Here is a 26,178-nt window from a genome sequence, read left to right as displayed (position 1 = left end):
TGAGACAAAAACTGCAAGAATCAGATGATCTCCAAGACGACAAACCTGTGAGGACCAAGATCAGTAGGTACAGAGAAGCTGCTAAGCCAGAGAACAGGCATTAGGCATAGCATTGGGGCTTGGCCCACCATGGTCATCAGGCTGGGAAGTGGTAGAAATGCTCTCTCCATCTTACACTCTTCCTCCCAAGAGGGGAGCAGCTTTGCTCCATGGCATGCCCCTCTCACCAGAGGCCCAAAACAACAATGCCAAGCAGCATAGAAAGATGAGTGACACATGAACTAATAATGTGCAAAGATGACAGACGGCCTGAATGACTGTGCCAATCAGGACATGTATGTTTGTTTTCAATTGGGCAATCAAGGGGGCTGGAGAGATGGCTCAGTGGTTAAGAGCACCCGACTGCTCTTCCAGAGGTCGTGAGTTCAAATCCCAGCAACCACATGGTGGCTCACAACCATCTGTAAAGAGATCTGATGCCCTCTTCTGGTGTGTCTGAAGACAGCTACAGTGTACTTATATATAATAAATGAATAAATCTTAAAAAAAAAAAGACTTCAATTGGGCAATCAAGTTCACTAGATTTTTAAAAACAAAATGATATATCAAAGCTTGTTTGGTCAAGAATTTGCTATGTCAGAAATAAAACCCGAGTCTGGAACCCCAGTAACCAACCAAGCAGTGGGTGGGCACAGCAGTGTGCACCTGTGATCATCCCAGTACTGGGGAAGCAGAAATAGGATCACTGAGGCTTGGTGGCTAACCAACTGAGCTCAGTTACAGAGTTCCAAGTTCTGTAAAAGACTGTGTCACTGGATAGCGACCTCCAGTCTCTCTCCATATGTATGCACATATCCACACACACAAAATACATTATTGTCAAGTTCCCAAGATAATAATATGCAGTTCTGGGGGCTGGAGAGATGGCTTAGCAGGTAAGAGCACTGACTGCTCTTCCAAAGGTCCTCAGTTCAATTCCCAGCAACCACAAGGTGGTTCACGACTATCTGTAATGGGATCTGATTCTCTCTTATGGTGTGTCTGAAGACAGCTACAGTGTACTCACATACATATATAAATAAATAAATCTTTAAAAAAAGAATATTTTAAAAAGTAATATGCAGTTCCTATCAAAGTATTCATAATATAACTAATTTTAATAACATAAGGAGAACAGTGTTTATAAATTGCCATCAAACTTCTAAAGTGCTTTACTCTCATGGAATTTTTCTATGTATTAATGGAGGCTCTGGGAATAAATTAGAAGCCTGTGAAAAAGACTGTAACTCAGACTAACCTTGAGGGAAAAATACTCCTTTTAAAATTAAAAGTAAGTGATAGAGGAGTCATGATACTTTATTTTGGCAGGTAATTTAAAATATAATTAAAGTCAAGACAATGGTTTTGCTTAAAACTCAGAAGTGAGGAGCAAGTTCTGAGTTCAATTCCCAGCAAGCACCTATGATGAGATCTGATGCCCTCTTCTCACACGAATGTGTACATGCAGATAGAGCACTCACATACATAAAATAAATAAATCTTTTTAAAAATTTAGAAGTGAATCCTATGTTAAATATAATTTGAATGCAGACATAATAGTGAACTGGCACAATAAATGTGGAACACTCATTTCTTCAATAATAATTCAATAATGAATTTTAGGTTATAAAATTCAAATTCTGGTGATCTTTTGGTTAACCTGAATCACTTTAGAGTTTGTTTTGTAAAAAGAACTAGTAGCTATAAACAAACATTTGGATTTTCTCAATGGCCTACCCACCTGTAAGTGTCACAGACATTAACATGAACAAAGAAACCAGCTCTGAGCCGGTAGCATTTCAGTGCTGAGGCTAGACAAGTGGGCACAGTACTTACTCCAGCTGCTGCCTTCTAAGAATGGAGGCTCAATGCTGGGAAGGCTTCATTCTGTTTAGAGAAGCTGGACATCTTGCTTACGTGAAAGCGCCTGGTGTCTTCAATACTGGCTCACCTACATGTAGACCAGTTGCATTCTACTTTCCAGTTTATTTTAAGGTAACCAGCAGTGATTCTTTAGAACGGTTGCAATATACAAGTGTTAGCCATTTTTCCTTTTGTATGAACCTGGCAATAGGTTTGTTTTTGATCAGGTCTGATACTGTAGCCTACGCTGGCCTGGAACTCACTACATAGTCAGGCTGCTTCAAAACAGCCTCCTGAATACCCAGATTGCAGACTTGAGACATCACGCCCAGCTCAAATATCTAAACTTCCAGACAATAAAAACTATATAAACCTAGCACACTTCAGAATCTACAGTCAATATAAACAAGAAACTTATCACTCTACCCTGATGATATTGCTAAATTCAGCTGTAGTGATTTTTTATCTCATTATTGAATATGTAAGCTTTCAACATTAAGTCCAAAACTTAAAAGGGCCCAGAAGCTCATTAAGAGGGTCTACCTTACTGCTCCTACATTTCTACCACACAATGCCTTCTACTCCTTACACAGCTTTCGTCTACCCCAGTGTCTGCCGCCACCTGATTACCCTGGAAATATGAAACTGCATGGATGCTTTACTCTGCAGTCTCAGCTGGTGATTTCTCCACACCACTGTACCTCCTTTCCGCCCTGAGACTTATGACTGAAATAATCTCATTTGTCGACTTAAACTCTGTCGTAATATTAACATGGGCCTCCTCCTTCATCCTACACAGTCATTTGGGACAGCGGATGTTCAATACACAATCACTGAAAGAAATGAAAGAAAAAGGCCAACTTTTATATCAGTTTATTAACATATCAAATCTATCAGTCTCTATAAAGAAAATAAAATATTTTATTAAAGTTTAATCTAAGCAAAGAAAATTTCAATATGCAATATTGATCAATACAGTGTTCCAGTATTAGCACAACCTCCATTCCTAAGACAGCTACTGAAATAGAGTCCCTTTTCTAGGTTATCTTTGTTCTAGGGCAGGAAAACAGGATTCCAGAAAGTCCTCTACTGATACAGAGAGGCAGAAGCAGACACATTCTTATATGTCAAGCAAAACCCATTCAATATAAACATTTCTCAATTTGGGTCACTCAGAGAAAAACCATCTCTGATCTGGGAGATCCAAGTCTTTCCAGGAACCAGGTGCTCTGTATCCCAGAGGAGCCAAAGAGAAGAGTGATATTAATAAGAACGGGGAAGAAATTCTTCTCATAAAAAACTACCTTAGACAAAGATCACAAGGCATGAAAAATTCTCAGGTGAGAAAACAATGCTGTCAGATACAGACAAAGCAGCTCACACATAGTAAAAATAAGGTTACTCTTTACTAAGAAAAACGTTCTTTGAGCAGGGAAATGTAAAATCTACACTTATAAAAGAAAAACACTGCCTCACAGATTAAAGTAAAAAGTGGAGAGGGAGCCAAATGAATGAAATACTGCTGAGAAATACAGCAAATTACTGGAAAAATTGATCAGAAGATCAAATGGCATAAAGGCAAACTGTGTGTGCCCACTATGCTTCGGAAGCTCAGGTCTCTGCATAGTACATCTGTGCAATTTCAATTGACTCTATCCTCTGCGGTGAAGGCTTGTCAGATACCTAACCAAACAAGTAACGGCAGAACCGTCTCCACTCTATCCATTACCTTACAGTGCCTGCTCCAGGACAGCATTATGGTATATGTACTGTACATCAGTGTTACATTCTACTCTAGCTCTCACATCAACGTTCTGTGGCAGGGAAACAAGATTCCAGAAAGACCTCTAAGAGGTACAAACATGTACTTCTTTATAGAGCAGGCAAAACAGGATGCTCGCTCCACTGCAGCAGCTGTTTGGGGAATCGAGGCTAAGTTAGTATTACAACACTGGACTGATCCATTTGTAAGCTCAAAGACCCTCTGCAAACTCAGTGACTGGTAGAGAATAAGCACTAAACAAATAAGGTTTAATTTCAATAGGAGAATGTTTTTCTTGAGATTTTGTTTTGAACATACAGTTTCAAAAAGAGCACAGGGAGAGGGACAACAGAATCTCTCCATCAGTCAACAGGCAGAATAAGGATGTAGTATTTAAAATATCGTGGCACTCCCCAAAACTAAACATATACACACATCTGTAAACATCTACACACACATATACCCTTCAGAACCACACATTTTCTATCTAGAAATTCATTCCAGAAAAACAGAGTTATACTGAAGCCTATATGCATAAAGCTATGATAAATACAATTTAATAAAGAAAGGAAGGAGCTTAAAGGCTCCTTAGCAAGGAGCTAAAAGTAAATCTTCTGTAACTAAGTATTATTATGAAGCAAACTTTGTACAAACTGACACAGTTAAGTACAAGGAAGTAGACTTCAAAACAGCAAGATCTCAATTTGAGATAATTTCTACAAGAATAACTATTCCTAAGGAAAAGTCACAACTTGTTACCTTGGTCAGAAGACAGAGAGGTTACTTTTATTTTCTTTTTTACAACAGCAAAAACAATGAAACAAAATAATCTGATCTCTAAGAGTATTAAACTCTTCGTTCAGCACTGAAGACTTCAGAAGCCTATTATACCTGAGAAACTAGGTTCAAGACATGTTTAATCTGAGAATAACACTCACTGACAAGACTGCATCTGTGTAAGAGCGTAAGTGAGGATTTCAATGCTGCTGTCCTGTGTCCTTGCTCTGCTCGTGCTTTCAATTACAGTGCCTAGAAAGGAGGTCTCATTTACGTGAGGAAACTAATCTTTGGCTGGGCTGCATATTCTCTATTAGTTACAATTGTACTGGTGTCAGTGTAAACACATAGCATCTACAGAAAAAATTTCAATTTCTCAATCATGTCCCCAACTATTACAACCTCAAAACATGTGACTGTACTCTACAAATGCACTCACCTCCACATGCTTACCATTCAGTTGCCCTGAACTTCTCATTAACCCCTTAATGTTCAGCTACCAACAATTTCCTAGAATAGAATAGATGCTACAAGCTTTGTAACTAGGATTCATACTGACTTCAAATCAGCCTCATAATTCCCATGCAGAGCAGCAAGGGAAATGTGGTTTCATTCCTGAAGTTTTAAGGCGTCAAAGATTACAGTACAGGCATACAGAACACATTATTCCAGCTACCAATCAAGAGACAGAGATAGCACATTCTGAGTGTTTCTAAGACCCACAAACTCAAACCATTCCAGTACTGCTTATCCATTTAGGTCAGCAGCTTTTATGTCAAACAAAACTGGAATGAACCAAAGATAACAACCATGGTTTGTACCTCTGAATAGGGAATTTTTAACGCATTCCTTAGTTGTATTTACAGATCATGTAGATTACACTGTGCAACAGTATGAATGCAGCAATGCTGATGCACACCCAGTTACGACAATTCAGAAAACACCAGGTCAGTTTTTAAAATAAGTCTGCATAAGAAAAATATACTGATTAAAAAAATAAAACTGCAGTGGGAATTTGAACCTAGGCCCATGTTTGCTAAACATGGGCTCTCTTTCCCCAGGCACTGAGCTACAAAAAGAACTAATGCTTGCGGCCTTATCAATGAATAAATGCTTGCTGCACAAGCCCACAAACAAGACGAATGGAATTTGGATCCCAGACACCCATCAGGGCACATCTGTTTCACAACACTTCAGAGTTGTGACAGGATCTGTGAAACAAACTGGCTAGCTAGGCTAACCTGGGTAGCTGATTGGTGAATTCAGAATTTAGTAAAAAACTGTCTCAGTAAATAAAGTGGAGAGTGACCAAGGAAGATAGTGGACACTTCAACCTCTAGCAGGCAGTAGGTATACAAACAAATGCCAAGAAGGTGGGAGGGAGGGGGGGAGGGAGGGAGGGGGGAGGGAGGGAGGGAGGGATGGAGAGAGAGAGAAAGAGAGAGAGAGAGAGAGAGAAAGAAAGAAAGAAAGAAAGAAAGAAAGAAAGAAAGAAAGAAAGAAAGGCAGGCAGCAGGCTAGCGGGAGGGAGGGAAGAAATCACAATTTTTGTTGCACAAACCAAATGTGCATGTTGCTTTGTCAAAAACAACTAATGAGGGTCGGTATTTTTTCTCCATTTATGTCTCAAGCTGCAGAGTATTTCTCTAAAGCTAAGCATTGCTGCACCATTTCATTTTTATACAGACACTCACTGTGTGGGGGAGGAAACCTGAACAAACAGAGAAGCATATTGAGTAGAGAGGGTTAAAGCGCTGATCCTGGCCGGCAGTGGTGGCACACTCCTTTGATCCTAGCACTTGAGAGGCAGAGGTAGATCTGAGAAGGTTCAACAAGGCCAGTTTGATCTACAAAGCAAATTCCAGGACAGTCAGGGGTAAACAGAAAAACCCCATCTCAAAAACAGAAAACAACAAACAAACAAACAAACAAACAAAGCATGGACCCTAAGCAATAACAAACAAAGCATGGACCCTAAGCAATAACAAACAACATAAAACCTAGCACTTGATTTTGTTTAAAAGAAAAAAAAATCACAATCAATCAATCTTCTCTCTCATTTGGAAACTATGATCATTTCCAACTCCCTAAGACAATCTATTCCACCATCAGACAAACTGCATTAGGAACTTAGCTTTTGTCTCTATACATAGAACAAAAGTCTGCTATCTTTCCTTAAACTTCCATCTGTTCATTCTACTTTTACTCCCAGGAACAGAGTATGATTTACTCTTACCTTGTGAAAAAAAAAATCATTGAGATTCCCATTATTTAGAGCTAGTTCACTGATCAAGTTCTCAAAGCTCCACTTGACCTGTTAGCTGTAGATCCTACAACCTGTCTTCATTTCTACTCTCTGAATATCAGACTGGCAGGTTAGAATCATCACAACAGGGGTGTGTGTGTGTGTGTGTGTGTGTGTGTGTGTGTGTGTGTGTGTGTGTGTGTGTGAGAAGAGGGAACAATAACCACTGAGTTAAAGATGGTAGGTGGTAGGGTAGCACAATTACAAAACAACTCATCACATTCTATTTGGGACATACATCATCCTTTCTGTGACTATTATGCCCCCTAAATTAAGGCAACACAGCCTGTTAGAAGGCTATGGCCAGTACATTTCAAGATCATCATTTAACTTTGCCAAAAAAAATAGCTTCAGATCCATAAATGACTGTAAATCTACTTCAAAATGGTTTTTGTTTGCTTTTTTATACCAGACGAGACCCTGTCAGAAAAAATGTCAAGATAATCTATGAAGAAACTGGTACAGTTTCACCCTTTCAAGGAAATCTAGAGGCAAATTTTACTACTGCATTGTTCTCATCATAGATTTTTGAGTATGCAGTGCGTGAGGGATGTAGTGTCATAACAAGTCTGGCCAATGAGAACACAGAGCAGAGTCTCAAACCCGAGACTGCTGTCTACTCAGAGTTCCAGCGGTCTCCTTGCTGCCAGAATAAGCTCTCTTCATTCCTCTTCCTCCTTCCTGGTGGAGCTTCATCACCAGGGGGAACCACTGCTTCTGACAGATTAACAATCTTAAGAAAAGGTATTATCTTTTCCAGAGCTGACTACTGGTATCTACCATCCAGCTCTAAAACCAGGAGATGATGATTATTTTCAAATAAATTATTTTCCAGTATAGACATAGGGTCATCACGAATGATGATCCTATTTAGTATGGGAAATTAAATAGGACTGCCAGAGTTTTTATTGCTGTGATGAATCTCATATTCTTGAAAATAGAAGGCAGAAATTGGCTAGGCAGTTTAACGCAAAAGACCCCCAAAGAAAAGTGACCAGTTTTATACGGAGGGAAGAACAGGGATAACATTTTTCAGTGGGGACAACACTGAAATGACAGTAATGAAGACAAACTTTCTACCAAGGCAGACACAATAGAACCATAATAGTTTGAGCTAAGTGTCTTACAATCCCAAGCTTCTTAGTATTGTTATTTATTCAAATAAGATCTTGAACTAGCTAGCTTTTATGTCAACTTGACACCAGCTACAGTCATCTGGGAAGAAAAAATCTGAATTGAAAAAATGCCTCCATACAACTGGCCTGTAGGCAAGTCTGCAGAACAGTTTCTTGATTGATGATTGATTTGTAAGGGCCCAGCTCATTGTGTGTGATGCTACCCCTTGGCATAGGGTTCTGGGTGCTATAATAATGCAAAATGAGCAAGCAAGCCATGGGAACAACAGCAACACCTCTAGATCAGCTCGTGCCTCTCCAAGGCTCCTTGCTCTGACTTCCTCTAATGACAGACCATGAAATGGGAGTGTGAGCAAACTTAGACCTTTTCTCCCCAAGTTGTTTATGGTCATGGTGTTTCATCACAGCAATAGAAACTCTGGCAGCCCTATTTAATAAAAATCCTTTCCCATTCCAAATTTCTTCATGACTTTGTGAAACAGCAAAGATATGTAAATTACCTTCCATTCTTCCCTTAGATGTTTAGCATGTGTTGCTCAGAGGTTGGTTACTCTACAGTAGGAACTTGTTGGCATTTACTTGTGCTGGATTATTACTACCAGTAAGAATTTCAACAGACAATTAGCATTTTAGTGTTTGCTGTGTGAGGACACAAGCAGCATTACTGGTTCCTTTGGGCTGGATTTGATTATTGACTGCAGTTTTGAGTCACAAGAGCTATGACCATCCCCAGGAAGACATCAGTAGACTAAGCTTATTAACACTCATTAAGACAGAAAAAAATAAATAGGTGGTGCATACATTTACATGGTAACCTCACTGTGAACAAGATTCCCAGAGTTCTTTAATAACAAGGTGAACGAACTCTTTTGTCTTCAGATCTGTTTTTATTATTATTAGTGATTAAGCTTTATGCATACGTTTTGTATGTAGAGTCTACATACAAAACCACAGCCATATCACAACTACATACATATCACAGCCACTATGCTCAGAAATGCTCAGCCAGCAAGCATCGGCCCACTACTACAAAGAGTAACAAACCCGTCTTTGTAAATGCTGCCCAGAGAAGTGCCTCATGAGAAGTTATTGAGAGAGTATTTAATGATAAACAATACTGTTTTATGAATCAAGTAAAAGCTGGGATAAGACAAAATCAAAAGTGCAAGCCAAAATACATGTGCATGTATGTATGTGTGTATGTACGTACGTATATTTAAATAGAAACTTTCAACCTAAGAGTCAGCAAGTTTGACAAAAGAACCAGTATTTCACAGTAGACAGCGTAAAAATAGATTTAAAAGCACCTTCATTTACTGAACTGTCCTACCTTCAACAAATCACTGAAATCTATGTGCTAGAACAGTATTGAGACAGCGAGAATTAAGCAACAAATATAAAATGCTTACAAATATTTAGCAAGGTTTTATTATAACACCTATGAAATGAGAAGACACAAAATGAAGGCACAGGTAAATGCAAAGATGAAGGTAAACTAGTATTGTGTTGTGTATCACATACACATTACACACAGATCCAAGTCACCTAAGTGCACAGAGAAGGAAATAATCAATCACCACACCTCCTGCCTATTCTTATGCACATGCTGAAGAGGAAAAGGCACAGTAAACGAAACCCCAGCAATGTCTCTGACATGTGCGTGCACAAGCCTAACTACTAATATCTAGCACATAACCGTACAGCAAACCTGCAAATAGTCTTTAGAACCCCAATGACTTTTCTGCTTCGAAAAAGCTGTATTAGCAAATAAATTTGAATATATTTTAACTATATTGTGCACAAGAAAGGCAAAAGGTAAAATTATTATTAAAGAAATTGTAAAGCAGAGAGTGGTGACACACACCTTTATTCTCAGCACTTGGGAGGCAAAGGCAAGCATATCTTTCTAAGTTCAAGACCAGCCTATTCTAGACAGTGAGTTCCAGGACAATCAGGGCTATATAGAGAGACTCTGTCTCAGAAAAAAGAAAAAAAAAAAAAAAAAGCAGATAAATGTAAGGAAGGAATATCACAATCTAAGAATCTGAGTGATGAAGTAAAACAAACCCCACCTTTGGATAGACGAAGTCTAAGTTCATATCCCGACTTTTACTGGATATTATGAGTAAATACCTTTAACTTCAGTTGAGCTTCCGTCATCTGTGGTCTAAACTAAATACTATCATAGACCTTACTCCAAAAGCCAATGAGCACAGCTCGAAGGTTTTAGATACAAATCTCCAATTAAAAACAAACAAACCAACTAACCAGTGCTCCTTTGGAAATGATTCCAAAGCTGGGACACACACAGTATTCACTGATCCTCATAAATGTGTGATACCAGAAAGAAGTACTCAAAAAATGAATGTCAAAGGGACATCGAAAACCAACATGTTGGTGTTTCACAATGGCTCCAGGGAAACTGTGCATAAAATGTTGACTGGGCTAGAAGTCATACAAAAACTGTATATAAGTGTGAGAAGAGAGAGCCCTTCTACCACATACCAAATTACTAAAAGTTGAGAGAAACCATGGTTATAGAAAAATCATTTAGCAAACATCATGGTAATTGTTGTAGGTAAGAATTATCAATAAATGAGAAAAATGGTGATTATATGCCAGATAACATATTTTTCAGGCCTCAGAAATCTCCCCCATCAGCTGCTTATTACAAAAAGGAACTTACGCAGTTAAGATACCTGGCCAACATCTAGGCCAAATGTTCAGTTTGTCTCACCAATCTCCCGACTGAATGCAATACCACTCTTAGCATGGTAATGTTGCCAAAAATGAGCACCTTGAATTTAGGAATATTCTGCAAATATCTCTGTCCAGTACTCTTCAAGCAAAGTGTCAAGATTATAAAAAGAGAAGTTAAAGAGGTGTTTCAGATCACATAACAACTTATTGCAACATACAATCATGGACTATACTTGAATTAGGGCAACTGGTGAAACTTGAACAGTATTAGTAGACAGGATTATCTATGTGTTAACTGTTTCATTTGGTTATGCGAGACGCTAACATTTTAGGATACTGACTGAGGATACTGTGCATATTCTTTGTAAATTGATCCTTTCTTTTTGAGGTCTAATATCTTTCCAAAGAGAATATCTCCTCGACCTGATAGACTTGCTTTGAGATTTTGGTAAAAAGTGTTAGCAGCTCCCATCACTTGTTTGATGCTGATGCTGCAGGGAGCAGACACTTGCTCTTCCCAGTCACCCAAATACACCAAGTCTACAGGAAGAGCTGACTGTCAACCGTAGAATTCTGATTCTAAACCACGGGCAAAGAATATTTGGATTTCTACTTTGAAGAGGAAAATAATCTTTAAAAAAAAAATTAGCTCCACCATTGAACATAAGATACTAAAATATTCAACTTTTTTGAAGCAAAACAGCAATATGAGTAGTTGTAATTACTAACAGCTTTCTTCTCTAAAACAAAACTCAGCCAAACAATGTGTAAGCTGATGAGAAATAATGACGAATGAGCGTAACTGCCCGCTTCTTTGCTGTTTCTACCTCACCTTTACCCATAAAGTCTTCAGTTTCAGAATAAAGAAATGGAAAGGGAGAAGAAAACAGTTCAATCTGTTCATGGCCAATGATTAGAGAAGTCTGCAACTCTAACCCCGTTCTTCATCTCAAATAACCCTCTGTCTTTTGACCAGGAAATGGAGCTCTGTGGCGCATGGCTTAGAGCAGCGCATCTCACTCGTGCTCCTACATTAAATGGTGGCCCAACTGGGCTACGAGCCTTATTAACAATTAACATAACAATTATTCACTTCAAAGCTCTTTCTAGTAAAGGAGCACGAGAGAGAGAGAGAGAGAGAGAGAGAGAGAGAGAGAGAGAGAGAGAGAGAGACCTAAGATATCATTCACAAAATTTCATGCACAACATATAAAACATAAAGGTGCAAAGGCTACTTCCGCAGCACTCATTTGCTCCTCTGTTCTAAGGTGTAACAGCCTAACCCTCTAACCTTTACTATTTAAGAGATAAAATTTATCCTGCCATGTGAATGTCAAGATATGCCAGCAAAGATTGTAGCTACATAAATTGTAAGATCTTAGAATTGTAAAAGTGAGTGCACATGAAAAGACTGTCTCTTATAAATAAATTTTCTTCTAATTTTTTGGGGGGAAATTGTATTGCTCCTCAGTTAAATCATTATCTCTGAGTCATCCATTACAAAGAACAAGTAATTATTCTAATTCTGCTTGAGAAAAACCCTGTGATCTGTGATCATTTGTATATGCTTGGCCCAGGGAGTAGCACTATTAGAAGGTGTTACCTTGTTGAAGTAGGTGTGTCACTGTGGGTGTGGACTTTAAGACAGTCTTCAGATGAAGATGTAGAACTCTCAGCTCAGCTCAGCCTGCACCATGCCTGCCTAGATGCTTTCATGCTTTCACCTTGATGATACTGGACTGAACCTAAAAGCCAGTCTCAATTAAATGTTGCCCTCCTAAGACTTGCCTTGGTCATGGTGTCTGTTCACAGCAGTAAAATTCTAACTAAGTCAAAGTCTATTGTATTTATCTATATCCTCAGTGCTTATTATGTTACGTTAATGCCCGACAATATACCTCAAAAGTGGTAGCTCCTTTCTTTCCTCCAGGATTTCATAAATGCTCAACAAATGCTTGTGTATTACCTCATTCAGTGTCAACCCTTATGACTGTGCCAAACCTAGAAGCAATGCAAAATGTGAGAGATGAACTTGTATTTGACTAATAAACAGGCAGCATTCTTATTCCATCTGTCTGGCTGCTACAACCAGCTATTCTAACACCACGAATGACTAAGCTCTTTTGATCTACTGCACTGAAACACTTAGTGACCTCTAAGATACAGAGTTTATATAATGGCTTTAAATTAAAGGGCACTTAATTGCTAAAGGAAATATAAAGTTTTTTGTCACATGACCTGAAATGCTATAATGTTACTAACATTTAGATTATTACACACAGCATAGGAATTACCATTTATTACTGGGTTCTAGCATTTTGCTATCCAGTAATAAATTCTTCTAACACTAGCATTATCATTTTTTAAATAATTACTTTTAAAAACTAATTAATAAGAATCTGGTGCTGGAGAAATGGCTCAGTGACTCAGAGCACTTGTTCTTGGAGAGGATTGGTGTTTGGTCACTAACACCCATGTCAACAGGCAGCTCACAATCCTGTTGCTCAAGCTCCAGGAGATCTGATGCCTTCTTCTGGCCTCAGTGGGCACCCATACACAGCATACAAATAAAGATGAAATTAAATGGGGGGGGGGGGGGACACAACAATAAAACAATTCACAATTATCAACTGACCACCCAGAAGACCATACAGATAACTGGCTTCATGAAGGACTACCTCAAGAAAACCACCAAGAATGCTAAAGAAACACCTCGGCTACAGGTGTACTAAACGCTTACTTGGAGATTAGTACACATCAAGTCCACTCCAGATTAGTTTGTGTAGTTTTTACTTAATATAGAACAATGCATGTGTATAAATCACTGAAGATTTTTTTTTTTTTTGGTTCTTTTTTTCGGAGCTGGGGATCGAACCCAGGGCCTTGCGCTTCCTAGGTAAGCGCTCTACCACTGAGCTAAATCCCCAACCCCACTGAAGATTTTTTAATAACCTAAATGGTTAGTCCATAAAAGTAATTAACCACAAACAGAATTATATAATGGAATAAGTCTTTCTCAACTGTTTCACATTTTTGTAATTTTAAAAAGGCAAAATAAAATAATATTGTCTTGAAATTAATGATATAATAAATAGAATAAGTCAAATCAAAAAATAATTAGAAACAAAGTACTAAAAATCATCCCAGCTACCTTACTCATTCTAACATTGAAGAAGCAAATTCTAAAAATGTGTTTTCTATCATATAGGCCGAGAGATGAGTAAAAGCAGGTAAAAAGATGACAAAGAGATTAGGAAATATAAGTATCAGTGATTTGGAGAAAGGAAATATCACAGGAAGGAATCCAGAGTCTACTGTCTGACCTAACCAAGTCTAAACCTATCATTTACCAGGCTCCAGTTTCCTCATCCATATAATGAGTTAGCCATACCTACACCACAGGGCTGCTGTATTAAATGAGTTCATTCATTACATAAATCAATTTGATAACTCAGTTCAGTACCTGGAAAAATACTCTAGGACATTTTATCAAACTTCATTATCTGATAGTCAAAATACCAGTTAAAATCACAGCGATGTTCAATTTAAGAACCACTCTTAAGTATAACTTGAAACCTTGGGCACACACATTCATTCTGTTGTTATTTTGGAGGGGGCACTGCTTCATAAACATAGGAATTCACACTCTATCTTAACAACCTATGTCCCTACATATATCCCCAGGAACACTTAGCACATATGTGCCAGCAGCAAAAAACAAGTACATTCATGACAGCAAATACTTGGAAACAATTCAAATAATCTAGGGAAAGAAAACACAGTGTGGTAACAAAAGGAGCGTTACATAACAACACCAAGGAATTTTAAAATTCATGTTAAAAATGCTTAAATATGCAGCTATAGAGATGACTCAGTGGTTAAGTGCATAGTGCTCTTATAGAGTTTACTTCCCAGTACCCACATAGAGCAGCTCACAACTGCCTATGACTCTTAGCTCTAGACAATCTAATTCCTTCTTTTGGCCTATGTGGGCTCTGCAATATGTGTAAAACCCCCTATACACATGTACAATTAAAAAGATAAGATTTCAGAAAATAGATACGATATGTATACTATAGTATAAATAATAATATACTATTGGGAGCTTTTTAAATATCAATTCTACCGGGGATAGAGAGATGACTCAGTGGTTAAGAGAGCACTGGCTGCTCTTCCAGAAGTTCTGAGTTCAATTCCCAGCAAGCACCTGGTAGCTCACAACCATCTGTAATGGGATCCAATGCCCTCTTGAAGTATGCATGAAGACAGTATATTCATATTAATTAACTAGATCTTTAAAAATATTTTTAAAAGATTTATGATCAACACATAAGTAAATATATTCCTTTAATAGAGTTCAAAAAACAATGAGGCACTATTTAGGCATACTGTGGGAATTTAAAATGTATGAGCATTTTTATCTGCATGTATACATGTGTGCTAGCATCCATGGACTTCAGAAGGTTGCACTGTTTCCCACAGAGTTAGGAATGGTTGTGACATACTATGAACAATGCTGTGTCTTCTGCACAAGCAACAAGTGCACTTAGCTGCTGAGTCACCTCTCCAGCCCCTATGTAAGGTACTTCCTACTTAGGAACAGAGCAGAAAGCAGGCTGGCACAATTGTGATCTTCCTGCTCAGTCCTTACTGGCTAGAACTACAAGGGATATACTGCCTCACCCTGCTCAATTTCCTTATTTTTAAAGGAGGACTAACGGTAAACACAACCTAAGAGTTATTTCTGGGGAAGTGGGGGGACTGATTTTGTTTTTCTCAGAAAAGTCAGGCAGTGGTGGTGCACACCTTTAGTACTAGCACTCAGGACGTTTTACTGCTTCTAACTTTCCCAAGCCTTAGTTTTCTCGCCTTTATATAACAGCAAAGTAACAGCAATGCCATCTACTTAAAAAGTAGATGCTCTGAAGCCTAACCCTCCATCTCCTCAGGGGAGCACTACTGGAGACGGACCCTAAGGCACCAGGCATAAGCAGCAAGCACTCTACCATTGAGCTACAGTCTCAGTTCTTCTGTAAACTAATGCTACTAATCCCTCAAATGTTAGTTTTAATTTAATTGTGTATTTGGAATCAAAAGGCAATAATAATACAAAATGAATCTTTTTGAGACTAGTATCAGTTTAAAAAACAAGAATATTTAGTATGAAACTTGTATTCTTTGAAAATTATCATCCTTTCACAAGTTTTAAAAAATTAAAGGTGGGCTGGGGATTTAGCTCAGTGGTAGAGCGCTTACCTAGGAAGCGCAAGGCCCTGGGTTCGGTCCCCAGCTCCGAAAAAAAAAGAACCAAAAAAAAAAAAAAAAAAAATTAAAGGACTGGGGTGATGGCTCAGTGGGTAAGAATGCTTGCTGTGCAAGCATGAGGATCTGAGTTCAAACCCCTAGCATTTGCATAAAAGGCTGTCTAGCCACATTATCTCAACCCTAGCACTGTGGAGGGCCAAAGAGAAGAACCCTCAGAGCTTGCTGCCTGACAGCTGAGGTCCAGGTTCAATGAGAAAACAGAGAGTGCTAGAACAGAATACTAAACATCCTACTCTGGTACACACACACACACACACACACACACACACACACACACACACACACACAGGGGTTTTGGGGGCTAGAGCAGAATACTAAACATCCTTCTCTGGTACACACACACACACACACACACACACACACACACACACACACACACACACACAGGGGTTTTGGGGGCAGGGCAAGGACAGAGACAACGAAACAGAAACCAGAAACATGATTTGCTGGAATTTACTATGCAGTGAAAGCTATCCTGAAATCTGCAATTGTCAACTTAAAATTCTCTTGTCTCAGCCTTCTAAATGCTAGAATCCCAGCTGTACACCAACCATACCATGTCATTTGTAACATTAAAGAGCTGGAAACCTAGCATTCACTAAGAAAATGTTGTGTCAGCTTCTGATACAATATGAAGAAATATGAGTGAGGACTATTAAAGTACACAGAGAGCTGGGTGGTGGTGGTACATGCTTTTAATCCTAGCAGTCAGAAGGCAGACAGAGGCAGGCAGATCTCTGAGCTGGAGGCCAGCCTAGTCTAAGGAGTGAGTTTCAAGGCAGCCATTGCTACACAGAGAAACCCTGTCTCGGGAAAACCAAACTAAACCAAAGAAACAATCTTAAGCCTATCAAGTAGAATGAATTCTATTGCTTTTTGACCTATTATTAAAATCTAACATAACAATAACTTTATATTTACATTTTAAAAAGAAAAATATATTCATATAGAGTTTATCTATATGAAAGGTCTGTAGAGGTTTTATAGTTGCTTTTTTTAATAGATCTTCTTCACTTTAATTGTTCTCCTCAAAGTCATTTAAAAATATCTATTTTACTTTTTTTGGAGACAGTATTATATATATGGAGATCAGATTGGCCCCAAACTCAGAGATCCACCTTCGAGTCCCCATCCTGCTAGTACCATTTTCCCTATACTTCCCAATTAGCTAAATGTATTTAAGGCAGGATAAATGCAATAATGGGATGAGCTGGAGTTAATCAGTAGTTACAAAGCAAACTGTCCGTTCCCTTTGATCTGTACTAGAGGACAAACAGCACATACTCTACAGGCTCAGGCTCAGATTCAGAGCAGTCCGGTCTGTGTGTCTGATCAGTAAGCTTTTTGGTCACTAAAGCTGTTTGCCCCCTTGTGAAATATCAGGACTCAGAAAAAAATCTGCCAAGGAAAACAAAGGGTGGTTAAAGGTTACTGTTTCACTCATCCACTGTCTTTTTAAAACACAAGTTAACTAATACTTTGATGCACTTTTTTAATGTTATTTGCTACATGTTCTCACCTTGTGTCTGGTTTTTTTTTTTTTTTTTTTTTTAGTCAAACAAGCCTCAAAGTATGTACATTCTTTATCTAATTAATTCATCAATAAACTTCTAACTAACTCCTAAACCAAGCATACAGCTACATATCCATACATGTCCATATCTGAGTCAACAAATTATCTCAGAATAGCAGGCTAACTATCAGGAACTAATGATAACATATACTAACTTTTTGCTACAGTTGTTCATGACCAAAACTGATGGCTACATAAGCTGACAGACTTTTGGTTGGCCCAAATAAAATTTAACAGATTAAACCAAGAACAGTGAACTTCTGGCTAGCAAATCTTAGATCTTAGCTGGATCACAGCTTACAAGAACATGAACTGTTTACCTCATGAAATAACTGAAACTGAAAAGGATCATTTCTCCCAAGAAAGTAAACTTTGGACCCCTATACTGTGATATTTAAATGCTTGAAACTGTTAAGAAACATGTCCTTTTCCACCTAAAATGAGGGAATAGCATCAACCTACCAGTACAATGTGCTCAGAAAGGTATTGAGACCGTTTTAGTAGACCATAGACAGGAAGCGGTGGCACAGGCCTCTAATCCATGGGAGGAGGCAGGGGCAGGAAGATCTCCAAGTCAGGCCAGACTGGTCTACAGAGCCAATTCCAATTCCAGCACTACAGAGAAACCCTGCCTCAAAAAAAAAAAAAAAAAAAAGAATCAATTCTTTGACAGGTTCCCAGAAAAAAAAATATACTTTTTATAGCTAGGTGGTCTGTTTTAGTTTTTTTGGTTGGTTGGTTTTCTGGTTTTTTTAAACAGGGTTTCTGTGTGTGTAGTCCTGGCTGGCTGTCCTGGAACTTCCTCTGTAGATCAGAGCTGGCCTCAAACTCAGAGATCCACCTGCCTCTGCTTCCTGAATGCTGTGATCAAAAGCATGTGTCACCACCCCTCAGCTTGTTTTGTTTTGTTTAATGAAGCAAAAAACAACACAGAACTAGACCTTTATCTTGCTGGTCTTCCTGACACCAGTTCTGTACCTGCCTACTCTTTCCAGTCTCTACTCAGAACACGAAAGCAAATGTTCACAATGTATTAGCATTATTTTGTTAGATAAGAGGCAGTGAGGCAGGCAGATCTCGGTGCATTTAGAGGCCAGCCAGGGCTACATAATGAGACACTGCCTCTCTCAAAAGAAGATAAATAAATAAAGTATTTCCTCATTCCAAGTATCACAGACACAAATTTCATAGATCTAATGACTTTAGTTCCCTGTTAGGGTACAATTATGATACCAAACTTGCCATAGAATATCTAAATGCTGGAGAATACACCACTTTACCTGTGTTAACTTCTGAAACTGAATGTGTTAGATTAACATGGCTTTGAGAAGTGACTAAGTAAGAATGACTTACTGGTGTTCCTGGTCACTAAGTAAAGCCTTAGAGAGTGGCGTGACATTAGTAAGTTCCTTATGGAGCTCCTGAACTTGACATTCAAGTCCAGTAGCTTTTTGTTCACTTTTCCAACTAATCCATGCTGATGGAGTAGGTAGGATGTTAGTCCCCTTATAATCCCCAACTAACTAGAGGGTATAGAGAATATTATTTAAACCAAACAAGTCTGAGAAGCTGGAAAAATTATATAGTAGGACCTTACCTCCTAATGACAATAAAATGGTTAGTAAGTCCAACTTAAGGAAGTTTCTGAGTGTACATATCAATTGTTTACAAATTTTTTATACCTTTTAATTCAAAATTCATGTGTTTATATTACTATGGTATCAGGCAACATTTGCTTAAGTATGTCAAAAATAATATATTAGTAAAATCAATGTAACAAACCATATACTATTAGCATATTAGAAGGGCCCATATGCTTAGTTCAAACTGCAATACACATGGGCCAGTTTCACTTACCTGGATGATCACAGAATTAGTTATAAGAAAAATCTTATCTCCTGATTTCAAGTTTAATATTCTTATTATACCACAGTGCACAGTTAAAAGTTAAATAGATATGCAAATGACTTCTGAGTGATCACTTTAATTCTATATATAATGCACTATTTCAAAAATTCTAGATACCCTATTTTTTTCTAAACATTTCTATTTTACCACCTAGCATATTTTTAACAGTCTGAATAAAGTTTTATTTTCTATAAAACTGGTATTATAATTTTCAAAGAGAACTGGGCAGACATTTCAAAGCCTAAGTATTCTCATATACTATTTTTTTGTATATGGTAAAGACCTTCCTGGACTAGCTCAAGGAGAAAGCAACAGATACAGATTAAAAAAGAAATTTCAAGTTCAACCTTCATACTGTTCAAAAACAAAAAAACAAAAAAAACCCCAGAACAAATTCCAATAGTAGGCTAGTAAACATTAATGTCTACCATACAATGAACATGCAGTAGCCACTAAAAGTCACATTTTAGAAAGATAACTCAAATGTAGCAAAAATATTAATATATTAATCTACCATAACATTCACTATGAAATTCCATTCCACTTAGAAAGAGGGTAAAGGTGTGTTGTGTCTGTGTGTATATAAACATTAGCTATGTAATTCTTAAATAAATAAAACTTTTCACACAGTGCTTGGAACATTGTGAAAAAATACTACATGAACAACATTAAAATCATATATAAAGGAATATACAATTATATAACAAATGTTAGTCCTTGCTATCTCATGGTAGCACAGCAAATAAACTATCTTGTCTCTGAACTAGTTTTTGTTCTTGCCTGGGTGGGTAAACTATTTCTCAAAGTGGCAGTTTGAAGGTTAGAGAAGAGATGCAGACTGTGTTGATGTCACCCTTCCCAACACTTAGTGAGACCTATTAGTTAATTTAACCTAATCAGGGTTAGGTTGTCTGTCCTTCCTTCCTCCGGATACTTCTCAGTCCACCAACAGCAGCATCTAATTAGGGAGCCTATAACTTTACCGTTTCCCATCAATGAGCTTCTTTACTCCTAACCAGTTTATTATAGTTGGCACTGTAGAGATGCTTTAAAGAAAGAAACTTTCATTCCTTTGAAATCGATCAGGTAAATGAGTATATTTTTGTTGATACGGTACATGGCTCAGAGCCTAACACAATGATTTTCCAGGAGCATGCAGGATAGTTTTAAAGCTCAACTATTATTTCTAGAACTTGAGAAAATGTAACATGTCAAAAATGAAGCCAATTTTGGCCTAGGAAATAAAAGGGTAAATCTTCTTTAAAAGACAACATAGTTTCATTTTCCTGTAGTTTTGGGGCCTATTTTCTAGCAAAGCTAAATGATCCCTAGTGTATAATCACACACAAAAGTGTATAACAAGCATTATGAAATAAGGGCAATAACAGACATAAAAATGTGTAAGTGAATATGATTTTTTTTTTTTTGGTTCTTTTTTTCGGAGCTGGGGACCGAACCCAGGGCCTTGCGCTTCCTAGGTAAGCGCTCTACCACTGAGCTAAATCCCCAGCCCCGTGAATATGATTTTTAAAATCTGACTATAAGTACGGATCAAATACACAATGACATAGGACAGAATGGTGGAGATCATGGCCTAGTTGAGTCTTCTGGGGGAAAATTATTTCCACAAGCTTTTTGTTGAAGGTGAGCAAGCCCTGAGCTCAACTGAATTCTAGGCCAATTTTACATTATGGAGCCATGATACCTATATAAACATACACTTCTTGAGTAACTGTTACACAGCTTCCCAACGTTTCTTCCCATTCAGCTCTAGACTACTTTCTGACTATATGTATATAATGTATGCATAAACATACACATATATAAGACAAGTGCAATTAAATACATATACTCACATAGTCCTACTGTGAGGTACATTTTTAATGAAGCACTAAATGATATAACCACAAAATTTGCTTTTGGCAGGAGAAATGGTTCTAATACAGATTATACTGTCACAAATTTATCTCAAGTGATCAAATTTTAAATAACCTGGTCTAAAATTACTATACCCCCCAGCTTGCCGAGTTCTGACATGGCCGGTGGTTCTGGCTTATTTGCGCACAATAAACAAAACGCTTGGTTTCCAGCTACTTCACTCCTCCAGGTGCTTCGGTCAAACTGTCCAAGGCCATACAGTGTTATACTCACTCAACAATGAATCATGAAGGCCCTTATGTATTATATATTATTTAAAAGGCTAATCCATTATATATAATGTACATCTTTATTTGGAAAATAAAGTATTAACTTTGAAAATAAAATTATATTGCTAGTTCCTTTATTTGTGGCAGAAAGCAGTTTACTTCTAGAGTATATTTACTGTTTTTTGAAAAGTCTAACTGAAAATGTTTTACTAATTTATTTGTGTGACTGTTTTGAATGTACAGGTGCCATATGTCTACATGGAGGTCATAGAACAACTTGTGGGAGCAGGTTCCATCATGTAAGTCCCAGAAATGAAAATCAGGTCATCAGGCTACAAGGTGTAAAGTGCCCTTATCAGTTGAGCCATTTTACCTGACTAAAAATCTTATTTTTAAATATGAATTTGAAACAATCTAAGGCTTTATCCTATTCTCATTCATTTTTCTCTCGTTTGACTTACTACTGTTAAGATGCCTTTTATACTTTCATAGAATACATCTTCCACTAATTCTTGATTAGATATGTAAGCACCTCAGTTACCTATTTGTACACACACATATACACACACAAAATCTAAATTCAAATAATGGTTATTCAAAATGAGGGCTCTAAAAAAGGCCCTAACTATATTTTAGCACTGTGGCTACCAATTTTTAAATGTTAACACAGTCTTCCAAGAAATTGATCATTTTTACCTCCTTTAAAAGGCTAGAGACACAGGAAAAACGAAGCAACAGTGTGAAGAGTAATTCCTACTGTAATCGAATCCCTAGGAAGGGTGGCTTAAAAAAAGAGAGAAAAGAAAAAATAAAAACAGGCCATTTTAAACCAAACCTAAGCCCATGAAAGCTCTGCTGGATCTCTCTTGTTTTTTTTTTTTCTAATGTATGATTACAAATAATGAATTTTCATTTTAAAACTTCACCTCCTATGTCAAAGATAAGATATACAAAAGATCAGATTAAAAGGGACATTCCAAGAAATCCACTTTGTGGTTGAGCTAAGGCACAAGAAAACACTGTCAGCTCTAGCAGCAATGATTAGCAGATGAACACAATCATTTCCTATCGTAAATTAAACAGTACCACCCATTTTTGCCCTAAGAAGAACCTCTCAGAGGACAATACATGCTAAAACAGATTACCCTTTTACTATCCAAACAATGTTATAAGGCTCCTCAAGAACAATGTATTAATAAGGCAGTATGTCTTTGTGAAAACAATTTTTAAAATCTGGATGAATAATTTCCAAATTGCCCATAAGTACATTTAAGAGGTGTGTGGGGAACTGTTTCAAAGCATCAGTATCTTGAGAATTAAAACCATCGTTAATATTTTTTCATTTTAGTTCAACAATGGTTCCATCCACTGAGATGTCTCTCATACTTACTTGTGCTTTCAATTTACTATAGTACCAAAAAAGGCCGGTTCTGAAACAATATATTCTAGGCTTGCATTAATCTACATCCCGTCATTTGTTCCTTGGCCATAATAAGGCAATACTACTTTCTAAACTATTAAACCGGTAAGACATCTTTCCCCATCTCTAAAATAGATCTTAAGATTTTTATCCCAGCTGCTTTATTGCAAGATACTAATAAAAGTTCCGGTCATTCCCTTCAGCATTTCCGCAGTTTTTCTCCCAGCCCAGCACTATCTGAGACAAGCTTCTTGATCTCGCTCAAAATAGGTCTAGTCTGCGGAAGGCAGTGACAGTGTACTGCACTGTGAATGGACAGCCAGGTATTTTATGAATGGAGGCGATCACGTGATCCCAGCACCTCCCCGAACTGATATTTCCCACATAACTGTGTCAACATTCTGAGAACTGGGGTAGTTGTTTGTGTGTGCGCGTATGTTCCAAAATTTAATCTAAAACTTCAATTTCCCCTCACTTCCTGAGCCCAAATATCTACACAAGGACAAAACAGCTTCGAGTGGTTTTCTTAGGAAATCCTTTCAAGTTGTCCAAGGTGATGGATGTTTAATTATTTTTTTTATGAATGAAGTGTGCTATGCAAATGAGGGCGATTCACAAAAAGAGAGAACATGGCGGCCACTTCTGCTTCAGGCTGCACTGACTGCAGCAATCCACCTCCTTCCACACCCGCTCCTCACTCAGTTCGTGCTTTTCAGAAGGGGGGGGGGATGTTGCTCGGCATTTTTCTAGCTATTTTATGGTAAACGCTTCGGCACTGGCCTTTAAAGCCTACTCAAAAGGTCTGACTTGAGGAATGCACTTTATTTAAAGGAATGCATCCTAAGGACTAGTCTTCATTTAACTCTTCATAGTCCTCCAAAAACAAAACTTGAATTCAATTACAAAAAGAACAGACGCCAAAATTCGGCCCCAAATTAACTCTCTTCTCAACAGGAAACTTACAGCACCATTATTCCTCCAAGAGGCTGCTACACTAAAGCAAAATATTTAAAAGGCACGGTGATTCGTTTGGAAAACCTAAAGACAGTCCAAACAAGCAAAAACTTAAAAGTCACGGATGAAGCTCAGATGAAGTCACCAACGCGTTCGGCAATGTAAATCGTGCTTTATCACAAAAGGAAGCCGAACGCTAGCATTCAAAATTTTTAATTACTGTTCTTGATGAAGACCGGTTTAACACTCGCGAAGGTAAAAACACAATAGCTCAACATCACCCACACTCCAGGTGTCCTTAATCCTATTTAATTCTTAAAATGTTTCCCTAACCCTATCTTTTTACTAGACTAGTATAGGTCATAAGTTTAAAAAGTGGGGCGGGGGGCGAAGGCTTAGTCGGTATTTAAGAGTCACTGAGTCATCGAATTAGGATTCAAGAGCAGTTTGCGGCTGGAGGTGCTCCCACACATTAGTTTCCGAGCGAAATAGCTGTAAAGGCAGGGTGGCTGGATGTTCAAGGTGTTGGGGGGCTTAGGGGGGGTGATGCCGGAGTGAAGGGCAGGCAAAGGGTAGTTTCTACTCCACTTTGAGCTACCCACATTATTACTCGGTCTCGGAGACCTCCGACTGCTACGCCGCCTCTGCACTGCAGCCGATACCCTTCCCCAAGCAGAGAGGCGAAAATGCACGAATGGAAAGGGGTGCTGCCATTAAAGAAAATGGTCCGACACATCGGGCATCTATCACCTCCCGGGCGGGACGGGCTGGGGGAGGGGGCTGCCCACCCGGCTCAACCAGACCAGGGCTCACTTACTCGTTGTCAGAAGTCGCCGTCTCCTCGCTCATCTTTCCCTCACCGTGATCCGCTCAGGAGATGGAGGAGCAACAGCAGGCGGGGAAGCAGCGGCAGCGGTGGCACCGAGGGGCAGCGGGCGACGACGGCCGGCGGGGCGCGCGGGCAGCGGCTCGGGGGCCTCACCATGGTGGACGCCTCACCCGGAGCGGCGCCCTACGAGCTGGGCAGCCCGGCCACCCCCGCAGGGGGGCGGCGGCGGCGAGCGCGGCCGTGGCGACCCCAGCGGTTCGCCGCGCCGAGGTCGGGTGCGAAGCCGAGACGGTGCGGGCGACTGAGGGCGCTGAGGGAACTCGGTCGGTGGCTAAGGCGGTGCTGCTCTCAGGGGCGCGGCGACGGGCGGGCGGCGGGAGCCGGCTGGGGGCAGCCGAGCGCTGGCTGCGGGAGGCGGCGCGGTCCCGAGGTGCCGCGCACCATCTCCCGCCTGGCCGCCGGCTGCCCGCGCGGCGCGCCTGGTCGGCCCTCAGGGGCTCCCTCAGACGCGCTCCAGCTGGGGGCCGCAGACAGGGCGCGAGGCGAGTGTCGGAGCCCGAGGGCACAGTGCCGAGCAGCGGTGAGGAGGGCCGAGACCAGCGCAGCTCCGCTGCCCGCTCCTCACGCCCGCGAGAGGGGAGCCGCGAGGGGGGCGGCGGAAGCGCTCACGCCGCCCGCTCCTTCCGCCGCTCGAACCGGGGGCGCCCGCGGGAGAGGCAGGCGAAGTAGTCCCTCGCGATTTCTGGGGCGGCGGGGCTCGCGCGGGAGCAGGCGGGAGGACGTGGGGCACGGCTGCGAGCCGGAGGCGCGGGGCCTCTGAGGGGTGGGGGAGACCTGAAAGCCGCGGCCCGCAGTCGAATCACTGCAGCTCTAGATCGTGGGCAGCATAACAAGTTTCAGAAAAGTAGTTCCCTCCTCCCCTCGCTTCCCAAATCGTCGGGCAGCGGGAGCGGGGCGAGGAGGGTGGCGGAGGGATATGTCGCTGCACTGCATCGCGCGCGTGTGCGTGCGCGCGCTCCAAACTCTTGGCACGCCGCGGAAAGGGGGCGGGGGTGGGAGCTGTGAGCCGAGCTGCTCCGGGACTGGCATTGTTGCGACGCGCAACTCCCCGTTACTCGGCCTGGAATATCCGGGTTGCCCGGACGAGCAGGCAAGCACACCGTGTGCTGGGGAAAGAAATCAGAAGGCCACTCCGTTCTGTTCAGTCCGCGTGCACGCGCGCGCGTGTGTTGTGTTTTTCTTGCAAAGAATGGAACTGGCATGAGTTCATCTCTTAGTGGGGGTTACAGGCCAGGACTGCAAAGCGAGCTCCTCCTGCTGTCCCTCATGTTGCATTGCTGCAGTCCCCTTGCTGCTTGCACAAGGGTAGGAGTAGTGTGTGTGTGTGTGTGTGTGTGTGTGTGTGTGTGTGTGTGTGTGTGTGTAGAAAGAGTTGGTTTC

The 26,178-nt window shown here is 39.9% G+C and overlaps 1 protein-coding gene across 2 annotated transcripts in view; it reads right to left on the bottom strand.

The window, feature by feature from the left end:
- Positions 1-25,602, bottom strand: part of Spred1 (sprouty-related, EVH1 domain containing 1) — a 67,129-nt gene extending 41,527 nt beyond the window's left edge. The window contains exons 1-2 of one of the 2 annotated variants that reach the window (XM_039104539.2): positions 24,727-25,135; positions 17,943-18,108 (exon numbers count right to left, since the gene is read on the bottom strand). Coding sequence is in view for 1 of the 2 variants with exons in the window: in NM_001047089.2 (NP_001040554.1) it covers positions 24,727-24,758 (32 nt within the window). In the remaining variant the exon portion in view is untranslated. Of the gene's footprint in view, positions 1-17,942; positions 18,109-24,726 lie in introns of both variants that reach the window. The other variant, NM_001047089.2, reaches the window with a different exon arrangement.
- Between the last annotated feature and the right edge of the window lie 576 nt (positions 25,603-26,178).

This window comes from Rattus norvegicus, chromosome 3, assembly GCF_036323735.1.
Source record: "Rattus norvegicus strain BN/NHsdMcwi chromosome 3, GRCr8, whole genome shotgun sequence".
Taxonomy (NCBI): domain Eukaryota; kingdom Metazoa; phylum Chordata; class Mammalia; order Rodentia; family Muridae; genus Rattus; species Rattus norvegicus.
The sequence above is the reverse complement of the archived record's forward strand: the minus strand, read 5'-3'. Positions and strand labels throughout refer to the sequence as shown.